Source organism: Sinocyclocheilus rhinocerous, unplaced genomic scaffold, assembly GCF_001515625.1.
Source record: "Sinocyclocheilus rhinocerous isolate Xijiao unplaced genomic scaffold, SAMN03320098_v1.1 scaffold256, whole genome shotgun sequence".
Lineage (NCBI taxonomy): Eukaryota > Metazoa > Chordata > Actinopteri > Cypriniformes > Cyprinidae > Sinocyclocheilus > Sinocyclocheilus rhinocerous.
Window position 1 is genome coordinate 980271 of NW_015632036.1, and position 10844 is coordinate 991114.

At 37.2% G+C, this 10844-nt stretch overlaps 1 protein-coding gene across 1 annotated transcript in view; it reads left to right on the forward strand.

Moving 5' to 3' along the window:
* LOC107742135 (dnaJ homolog subfamily B member 6-like) overlaps positions 1–10621 on the forward strand; it is a 32559-nt gene extending 21938 nt beyond the window's left edge. Inside the window, exons 9-10 of the mRNA XM_016555038.1 lie at positions 8350–8523; positions 9005–10621. Coding sequence (XP_016410524.1) covers positions 8350–8523; positions 9005–9102 — 272 coding nt within the window. The 3' untranslated portion in view covers positions 9103–10621. The remainder of the gene's footprint in view (positions 1–8349; positions 8524–9004) is intronic.
* The last annotated feature ends 223 nt before the right edge of the window (positions 10622–10844 follow it).

The following is a 10844-nucleotide window of genomic DNA, read 5'->3' on the forward strand; positions in this document are numbered from 1 at the left end:
AAACAAACCAAGACTGTAGCTGATAATGAAAGCAGGCAACAAATATAGACTATGGACAAACAAGTCTATGTAGACAAAAATAGATGTTCATTTCCTTCCTCCATTTTTTCCCTTGTCTCTTTCTTTGATGAATGATCCAAATTTGATCAAAATGATCCACAACTGTGATGAAACCGGAAGCTGAAAACATCCTAAACCTGATGAAGAGTGTTTTCCCTTGTGTTTTACTGCTGTCCTCCCAAGGCTTATGAAAGATGGTAAAGATAGGAGTGACGGAAGAGGAAAACATGAGGCCAGCCCTGGGTTTCTGTTAGTGCCTGCTCCGATGCTATCAGAATGTCAGACCAAGTGTTTGCTGTTGACTTTGGTCTCATTTAAAGATGGGGATGCTCACTTTCCTGGCTGTGTGAATGATTCTAGGTAAGACAGAATAGATGGAAGAGATCCTGTCTAATTTCTCAGTGATGGCCATCCATTTTGTTGTTGTTGTTGTTTGTTTTTCATGTCACTTAAATATTCACATGACATCTGGAAAACATGCTCTATTCACAGTCAGCCATTATTAATTCTGTAAGCAACAGCGTCCAGTAACTTCAGGATACCAAGATAAAGTGGTAGTATTCAGCTGGTCATGTGACTTAAACATGGCAGTCCCCATAAAGAGATCTGCTGTAAAATAGAACAACTTTAAAATAGGTGGGGTCTTTATCCTTGTGTGTAAACACAAACTTTTTATATATAGGCTAGGCCTACATAAAAATAGGCCTACTACTCACTATATTTATAGATTCTACTCACTATATAAAAAATACTACTAATTTCTTAATGTATAAAACCGTTTTAATGAGGAAAAATACTGAGTGCACCTTTAAGAAAACTAAAAGAGAACTATGGTAACCATAACAAACCTCAAACACATGAAAGTTTATGGCATTTGCAGCTCGAACAAAGCACATGTTCTGTGAAACACACCATTAAACGTATCGTGCAATTAAAGAAAAACTGCGATTGTAACTGCGGAAAAATGCTTAATAGGTAGTCTATTAAAATATTGCATTTGTTATAGTTTGTAATTGTTTCCAGCCAAAATATTTATTTCGCCACTGGAAGTAATTAAATGATAATGGATTAGAACATTTCCTGTCTTATCACCGGGGTAACCGCCATATAATAGCGTAAAATACTGATCTCAAAGCAAGGACGCTTTCAAACAATAAAAACACCACCTTGAATCCCCCTCTTTCTTGAATACACCAGGCTTGAGAAAGCCTCTCTGTTTCATTTCTTTATTTCCCCTCCATATTTACAAAGCAAGATATGATCTCTCCCGCTGCCTTTCATGGACGAATAAATGCTGCTTGTTATTCAAAGCGCGACAAGGAAGAGAAACCAAGGGTTTTACTCCGCTGAGAGCTAGTGAGGGACACTTTATTTTCCACGTATAATCCCTGACTGAGGCCATGTCAACACGTACACGAGTATTTTTAATGCACGAGTTTTTCCTTCCGTTTAAAAAAAAATTTCCGTTCACATGAAAACGCAAACACATGCTATGAAGCACTGTCAAGAGCATGCCAAACCCACAGGTGGCGATATAATCTAAACCATAAAGCCATGTTGGCCAATCAGAAGCCTGAAAAAGTCTCCAGTAGGCGGAGATAACAGCGCAGGCGCCGATGTCACAAGCCAAAAACTCCGGTTTCGCTGTCTACAAGATAACACTGCAACCGGAGTTTTTAAAAATCTTCACCCTGGCAGGCGTTTTCAAAAATGTTCGGTTTCAGTGAACTGGTGCTGCGTTTGCGTGTGGACGAACGGCCTAACTGCATAGAAAAAGCTGCAGTTTTAAAAATACCTGCTTTCGTGTGGACAGGGCCTGAGGTTCAGGCACACAGCGGCATGATTTCCTCGGATGAATTTCGGAAAAACGTCTGAATGCGTGTGTTTGTAGTGCGCCTTCGGTAATAGGCTAGACTATGAATTTATGGGGTCGCCGGCGGCTACCTTGCGTAATCACATGTGACGTCCAATCATACGCGCAGGCTTCTTTGACCAGGTTCGTTACGCTTTGTGCCAACGATTGGGCCTCTTCTATTCTTTTTTCACTGTCAGGTTCTCTTATCTATAGGCCTATCACTTCCTTCATCTTTCATTTTATGTGTCATTCTCTTTTGCCATTTCCTCTTCTACTGATCCTTTATCTGTTTCTTTCTTTTTTATGCCAAGGATTGAAAAAAGTTTAGAGATACATGAGCAAATTTCTATTGGTTTTGATTAGTTGGCTATACTAGAAAGTCTAGGAGGTTCTTTGCTCACATGCTTGTTGGAAGTTCCTGTCATATTTAGGAATATGTGACGTTTTTTGACAATAAGAAACTAGCCATCTTGTCTATGATGTATATATTATCCAACACATGAACTTTTCTCTGTGTAGCCTAAAACCTTGTATTACAGACATTTACAGATACACATAATTGTAGGCTGTGTGACTGAAACTGCAACAACTAACAAGGTAGACTAACTATATTTAAAATAATTAATATTTAGCAACCAACTGGCTTACTGAAACTGTATTTTCTACCACATTGAATGGTAATCATACAAGATTATCAATATCATCTCAGATGTTCCCAGACGTAATTACGATTTTTAGGGCACTCTATATGTTGTGTATGTGTATCTTGCTAAAAAAAACTTATATTATAGTTAACATAATAAATACATTTTGATCGGGGGGCATATATTGTTCTGAGTATGTTATCACTTAAAGCAATTACTTGTTGATGTTAAAAGCTTTTAGAGGATCCATAGTACAAATAGTGACATTTCCCTGTGTCACCTGCAGCTGCTGTTGTGTTCAGGTCACGGTGATTCCTTTCTCCAAGCTCAAATAAGAGGGTCCGCCAGACAACAAGAGAAGTGGTAAAGGCTTGTGGCTTGTCTTCTAAATGTATTCTATTTTTCATCTTCTCTTTGGGGGGGTTGTTGGTAGGTGGAGGAGGGTGTTGCAGCAGACGCAGGCCTTTTCCGGAGATGAAAAAAGGTCCGGTAGTTTGAGAAGCAGCATCTGTCCCTTTTCTTCTCCTCTCTCCCCTTTAATTACACAACACAATAGCCACGAGATGTGCCCATAATCTGCAAGCATAATCAGCCTATCTTTTCTCTCTTCCGAGCCCCTATTCCGTACGCTAATTCAATATAAATGTAAATTAACACGCAAAAAGAATAAAGAAATCTCAATCTATTTACATGACTAATTACAATAAATGCGTTCCACATGAAATATGAATGAATGCATCACGATTATGGGGAAAAGGGGGTGGTGGGTGTCAGGCAAGGAGTGCTTTAGGAGCTATTCAAACTTTTTTTCTTTTACAGTTTTCTCACACATTTGTGTGTTTGTGGGGTGATGCACAAGTGTCTGTAAATGGCAGGTTAAGTGTGTTATAAATAAATGTTTAAAACTGTTAGTATCATTGGGGACAACACTTACAATAGTGAATATTATATCTGGTGAATATAACCCAAAGTAACTGAGAGGTCACAATCGTAGCTTTACCTGTTTTGATTCTTAATACTGAATGAAAATGTCACCTTGCTAAATGGCAATGTTCATTAAGTTGAAACAAAAAGCAGATAAAATACTGTCAGAACTTAATTCCTGGTTGAACTGATATCTGAGCTGCAACAACAACAGTTAATCACTGGATTTGCAGAAGTATTTGAGGTTCATTGATTCAAGTCTTTAAAAGAGATCAGAGTTTGAAAGTAAACAGTTAATTGAAAGTAAACCTGATATATACTTATAAATATTTGATTCTGCTTTCTTCTTTTTTTATCTATGAAATAATCAGTACCTATTAGTTTTTAGAATTTAAATTTTTATCACAATTTCTTCATACATTTTCAGCTTATTTCCATGTGTGTTTTTGTAAATAATAATAGCACTGTTATTATTGTATCATCTATGTCAGTTCTAACTGCTTGTAAGTGGTAGATAAAAGCAAAACAATTGGTGAATGATCACTTCATTTTTCAGCCAGACTGTCTGTCTACCCGATGAATCCTGGCCAGAATAAACTTCAAATGTGACCAGACTTCAGGGCCATGCACAGGGGGGTGGCCCGGTGGCTAGAGCCACTTCCCCTCTGCCCTCATTGGCTGAGGTGCCCCTCTTGAACCCCCCAGCACACCCACCCCCCACTGAACGTGATTGGTCCCCCCGGTGCCCTCCCAACACCATTGGGCTAGAGTACTGTTGATCTGACAATGCCTAATGCCATTGGATCAGAGCGTTGTCAATCACTGCCTGATTCGCTGCCCATTGCTGCCTGTAAATTTGATAATGCTCAACAGCACTGGATCAGAGCACTATCATTGCTTTGGCAGTGTAAAGCCTTTTGCCATGCTAAAAAAGCTACTGGATTCTGAATCTGTCAATCTCTGACAGCGATGTGAAGTTTTTCAAACGACTCGACCACAGACCACATCTCTGCTCAAATGGTACGTAAACACTCAGTAATATATTTTGGAGTATCACCATGGTCTCGCTGAGTCAATATTTATTTTGATTACTTTCGTGTGACTGATCAAGTTATTATATGTAGCTAGTATGAGTAACAAAATGCGTGTCCAGATTTGACCGTAATAATAATGCAAAAACTGACACTTCAAATCAACCTTTAAATGTCAACTTTTACAAAAAGTAGTCTTTAATACTCTAAATACTGTATATATCCAAAAAAACATAATCTAATACAAGTAAGTAATTAACTTTGAAAACAATGTTCCCAGCAACTAGGGAATACACATGTAGGGCTGTGCAGCCATGTAGTGGTTACATCATGGTGCATAATTTAGAGTAAATATCTAGCAAAATGTTAGAGACAAGTTATGATTGAACTAATATATATATATATATATATATATATACACACACACATACATATACGGCTGAGCAATAACTGCCCCACCCCCAGTGATTTCGGCCACTGCCCCTCAAAATTTCTGTGCACACTGCACAGCCCTGCCAGACTTTATAATGATAGTCAAAAGTTCTCCTTCTGCGAGACTAAATGAGAACAAACTGAAAAGGAGGATTTTGTGAAAAGTAATAATAATAATAGAAACACAATGCACAGGAGTATTATCAGGGAAATGATGAACACATTTTGGTAACTTTGAACAGAAATGGAAAACTACTCAGTCCAAATCTTTGTAAAATCAAAAGGAATTAATTCAGGGTAAATCCAATATAAAACAAACGTAAATACTGTATTATACCAAACAACCGGAAACAACTTTTGAAAAAAAATAGTTTCAATAACGTAATTTGGGGAATTAAGCATTGAAGTGGCAAGGCAAGGAGGTCAGCTGAAATGACAGATTTTTAGTTTAAATCTCATAACTTTTGACTAGAAGCAGAAGCTGTTCAAGCAGAATACATAAATGCAATCAATTCAGTATCCTGAATGGAGGTAGTTTGACATTAAACAAGCTTTCAGGAGGAAGGAACTTAGAAAGGAACGTTAAAGCACTATTATATAGATTATACTGATTGTGTCTTTCTAAAACAAGCAATATTCCTGATGTGTATGCTTTTGGGACATTTCAGGAATTAAATAACCAACCTGATCATGTTTGTTTTATGGTTCTAAGTGAGCACTGACAAATATTTCACATGAATGAAATATTAAACTCAATTTATTTATTATAGACTGCGAATGTTCCATATCATTTGTCTGTTTTATGTGGTACAATAAGTTGCAGTGATTAAATTAACATAATTCATGAAGGTTGACTAAATGATTGATTGTGCATTGAATATGATCGTCACAGATTATTAAAATGGAGTAGACTTTGCAGAGTTTGTGTCTTGTTGTGTGTGTTGGTACACTGATGTCATACAAAAATGATGTTTTTCTATTTGTGTTTACTTTTTCTCAAAAGCAATGCAGAAAAATATGAGAAAGAATTCATGCCCTGAAGCAAATTGGATGATGTCAGATTTGAAATAAATAAATAATTGCCCAAAGATCATGGCAGAGTCTGTGCTTACATAAACACTGCGTTCCAGCAAACACAACATCAAGCTTCCTTCTGTTTTGGTTTGTTTGTACTACTAATTGTGTAACTCTGAATTGTGTTTTTCGGTTTTGCGTTTAAATCATTTCTGTGCGTGCTGAGATGAGGAAACGTCTCCCTGCTTATAACGTGCCTTTAAAAAAGCAGCACAGCCAAATATCTTCTGCTGTAATGACTTGTAATAAGAAATGTTTAGAAACCTGTTGTCCAACAAACGAGAACATTATAACATGTTTTTACTCCACAACATCAGTCAAATGTTTGAAATAACTCCCTTTTGTTATGATGTGGCTTCTTATCACAGAATGAGGTAGAAAATATATTCTATAGCTACTATAAAAAAGGCTGTCAATTAGCAATGGATAGTAAATATACTTGAATATTATGAAAACACCCGAGATGGCTTGAAGAACAAAGATAACCTATATCACAGTTGAGTGTTTGTCTTCATGTTTCATCATTCAAAACGTCTCTATCTTTTTATTCAGTTACAGAGATAGCTGGATGCCTTTGTCCATATTAGGTATTTCCTGTAAAGTCAACAGTTCTATTAATACTGTGATGGATACTGTATGTGGAATTTCTGCGCGCCTCCGGCTTCCATGTGTTAATAGCACTGAATAATGGCCAATCCATCCTATTTTGGGTAAAAATGGGAAAAATAACACTTCTCTCAAAATAAATTCGAAGTAAACCTATGATAATACATGTTTTTCTCCAGTGTACAGAAGTTTTTTGTTGTTGTTGATCATTTGTTTTAAAAAAAATCGCAAATTAAATTGAAAAAAAGAAAGAAATGAGGAACACTCCGTCAGAACCAAACTGAATGGAAAACCATGGTTAAAAAAACGAGATATGTATAAAACAAGGAGAGTGCAAAGAGACTGAGGCCATGTCCACACGTACATGGGTATTTTTATAAACAGAGTTTTTCCTTCTGTTTTAAAAAAAATCTCCATCCACATGAAAATGCAAACATGCTATGAATCACTGTCAAGAGAGCATGCCAAACCAACAGCTGGATAACACTTCTCTCAAAATAAATTCGAAGTAAACCTATGATAATACATGTTTTTCTCCAGTGTACAGAAGTTTTTTGTTGTTGTTGATCATTTGTTTTAAAAAAAATCGCAAATTAAATTGAAAAAAAGAAAGAAATGAGGAACACTCCGTCAGAACCAAACTGAATGGAAAACCATGGTTAAAAAACCGAGATATGTATAAAACAAGGAGAGTGCAAAGAGACTGAGGCCATGTCTACACGTACATGGGTATTTTTATAAACAGAGTTTTTCCTTCTGTTTTAAAAAAAATCTCCATCCACATGAAAATGCAAACATGCTATGAATCACTGTCAAGAGAGCATGCCAAACCAACAGGTGGCGATATAATATCAACCGTAAAGCCATGTTGGCCAATCAGAAGCCTGAAAAAGTTTCCAGTAGGCGGAGATAACAGCGCAGGCTCCAACGTCACAAGCCAAAAACAAAAAAACCCCAAAAAATGGCACTTTGGAGTGAAAACAATAAGGGCCGCCATATTGAAGGGTCGTTTCAAACCGAAGTGCTCAAAACTTGCCACTTCAAAGGGCCCTGTTGGACACTTCGGGCTCCCATGATCCTTTGCGCAGATTCTTTGCATGATGACAGCACCTCCGTGTGGGTACGTGATGATGACGCAGAAGGGCACTTCAAGAAACAGTCGTTTGGTCCCCTACACCCTTCAACCCTTCGAAGCTCTCACTCCGGAGAGTAAACCCTTTGAAGGGATTAGGGCATAGAGATGAGCCCTTCCGAATGGAACGCAGGGGATAACACTGCAACTGGAGTTTTTGAAAATCTTCACCCTGGCACAGTGTTGCCAAGTCCGCGGGTTAGAAAAAGCTGCGGTTTTAAAAATAACCGCGTTCGTGTGGACAGGGACTGAGTGTCAGAGTAGTAACTTTAATTGTACATGAAGAGAAATGTTGTCTGTGACGAGTGGGGCGGGGGACTCGAGACCGGTGAGTGGTGCAGTGCTCATTATCATTTACTCCACGGGCCTCGCTCCGCTCCCACGGCTCTCGGCCCCGCCCCCACTCGTCACATTGTCATACTCCAAAAAATAAAAATACGCACCAGTATTCTAAAGAAAAAAGGTAAAAATAAATAAAGACTAAATTATATTAAGAGTGTGCATTCGAAGCACATGCACAAATCTGCAAAAGTGAAATTATAATAACATTTCATGCAAATTCATCTGATCTGTGTCTGGTCTTGCTCACAGGTATTTCTGATGACAATGCATTGGAGGAAAGCCGCAGACAGAATACCCTCACTGGCACTGGCACTGGCCCACACAACCGTTACCTCCGAAATGTGGCCCAGAACCCTTCAGTGAAGGTGGAGGAGGAGGAGGAGGAGGAGGACAGAGGCCTGCAGAATCTGGGACTTGCCAGAGGTTTGTGTCCCAGCTGGATGCTGTGCCTGTAGGATAAAGGCCAGGATCAGAGGAGCAGAGCAGTTTCATGCAGTGTTGATTCATAAAGATGTTCAGTTTTGTATGTTTCAAGGTTGCATGAGTGAGTCAGAAATTAAAAGGTATGATTTGTCAGCGTGGTGGAGATGGCATCTACTTGATCATGAAATTTATTTCAGCAGGCAACTTTTATAGCTAAAACAACTTGCTTTTGACTGCTTCAAGCACTCAACAGTATCTGGAAATACCAAATGGGCTCCAACAAAGACATTCCAGTGGAGTTAATGATTTAAAGTGATTGAATTCTTCTCTTCTGTGAGCCACAGTTAATGTCTATAACAATTAGAAGCATGTTTTCAAATATTAGTCAAGTTGTTTTGGTTATTTTTTGTTGTTTTATGGTATTAATGAAAGTCAAAACTCATCAGATTTTCTCATAGTAAATCACTTTCATTTTTTGTAGGGATTTTTGATGCCAGAAAGAAACTATTGTTGAAGGAATCAGACACCAAAAAGAAGCGGATGCCAAGAACGGCTCCTCGGATTGGGGTGTGGTTTTAACAATTTTTACAATATATATATACATATATTTGTGTTGTCTATACTGTTCATTTTCTAGAAACTGAGGGGATATATAAAGACATGCCTATTAAATACTGTTAAACATGCTCAAATTATTCTTTTTAAATAGCATACATAGAAAGTTTATTTCTCAATGTTCTGCTTTGACATGTTGCATTCATCTAGTGTTGTCAAAGTCAGTATGACCCAGTCGCAGTCACATCAGCTCATTGTAACAATTTTCTCCATTCTATTTTTTTTTCTTGGATAAAGGATAAAGTTCAAAACAAATTGCATTTAACCAACCATATGATTTAATCGTCTGGTGATCCATCACCATGCATGTAATGCAAATGATCTTTCATTATCCCGATTTAATGTGTAAAAAGCAATCACACTCACTGTTGTACTTACTTTATTCATGGTTTTTAAGCATATTGTGGGACATTCCCCTGCATTGCTGTGGTATTGAAAACAGGCAATCCGAGAGAGAGAGCCTAAACACATCACTCATAGGATAATTAAACCCAACTGAAATACATTTATTCATGTTTTAAAACACTAATAGATCTCTTCATTATTCTTTAAAATGATGTTCAGGTTACTCACATGTCTGTTTTCAGCACTTTGATATATTTTTGATGAAGAAAATAATTCATTATAAACATAAAAGTGGGGCACTTTAAAGTTTGTGTTTGCGCCATACATTTGGCGCTTTATATATTTTGTATTAAATGATGGAGCACAAACTCAGGAATGACATGTAAAATGCTTGAAAGCATAAATATGGAAGTGACAAATAAAAGATAGCTTGATGAGGGAATATAGAACAGGTCGGACTGCTGCACTGAGATAGGAAAGAGAGAAGGACAAGGGAGAAAAAGAGGGGGATTATTCATTATTCATTCACCAATGTGAGAGAACACGTTTTCACCAGTCTGCCTTTTGATCCAGTCTTAAGCACTGTATCAATATTTCAGAGAAAACTCCAGATGTGGTATGTCCTTTCAGAACTGGCAGCATGGCTTTAATTTTACCCCGACTACTGCATGTATGTTTCGTTTTGTTTTTCGATATGAAACAGAAACTCAAATCTGTGGAAAACCATAGTTCCTTAAAAAGGGAAATAAAAATGAAGCCCCACAAAGACACATTTTTAGTAATACACATTAAAAAGTTTCTACTCTGATGTGTTGTAGTCAATTTTTGCTGATGCTTTATGTATTATTTGTTGATACAAAATTTAAGCTGTTAATTGGTAGTGGTGTGAACTGAGGCAGTTTTAATCAAGTACTGTTATTTTCAAAGCCATGAATGGCTGTTCATGCTCTACAGCAATATTGTGTTTTGGGGGAAAAACACTCAACACAAAACATTTTAACCATACTAGACAATGGCTTGTTGTTTACTTACAGTTGTGAAGGTTTTTCTTTGTAATATTGACAAAAAAAGCTTATTTCTGAAGCGTGTATGTATAGTTATTTCTTCCTTTTTTTAAACGTACACCAATAAAGCCTGAAAGTTGCACATTCTGGTATGTTCTGTGAATGTATTATCAATAATTTGTAAAAAAAACAAAAAAACAAAAACAAACAACAAAAAAAAAAAACATTTTTTTTGCGTATTACATATAATTGCCAATGTACCAATGCTGCTTGTGGAGTACAGTATTATTCATGGCAAGGGATGTACGCATGACCTGTAGAGGAATTTGGGTCTTGTTTTGTTGACTGAAGTCCTCC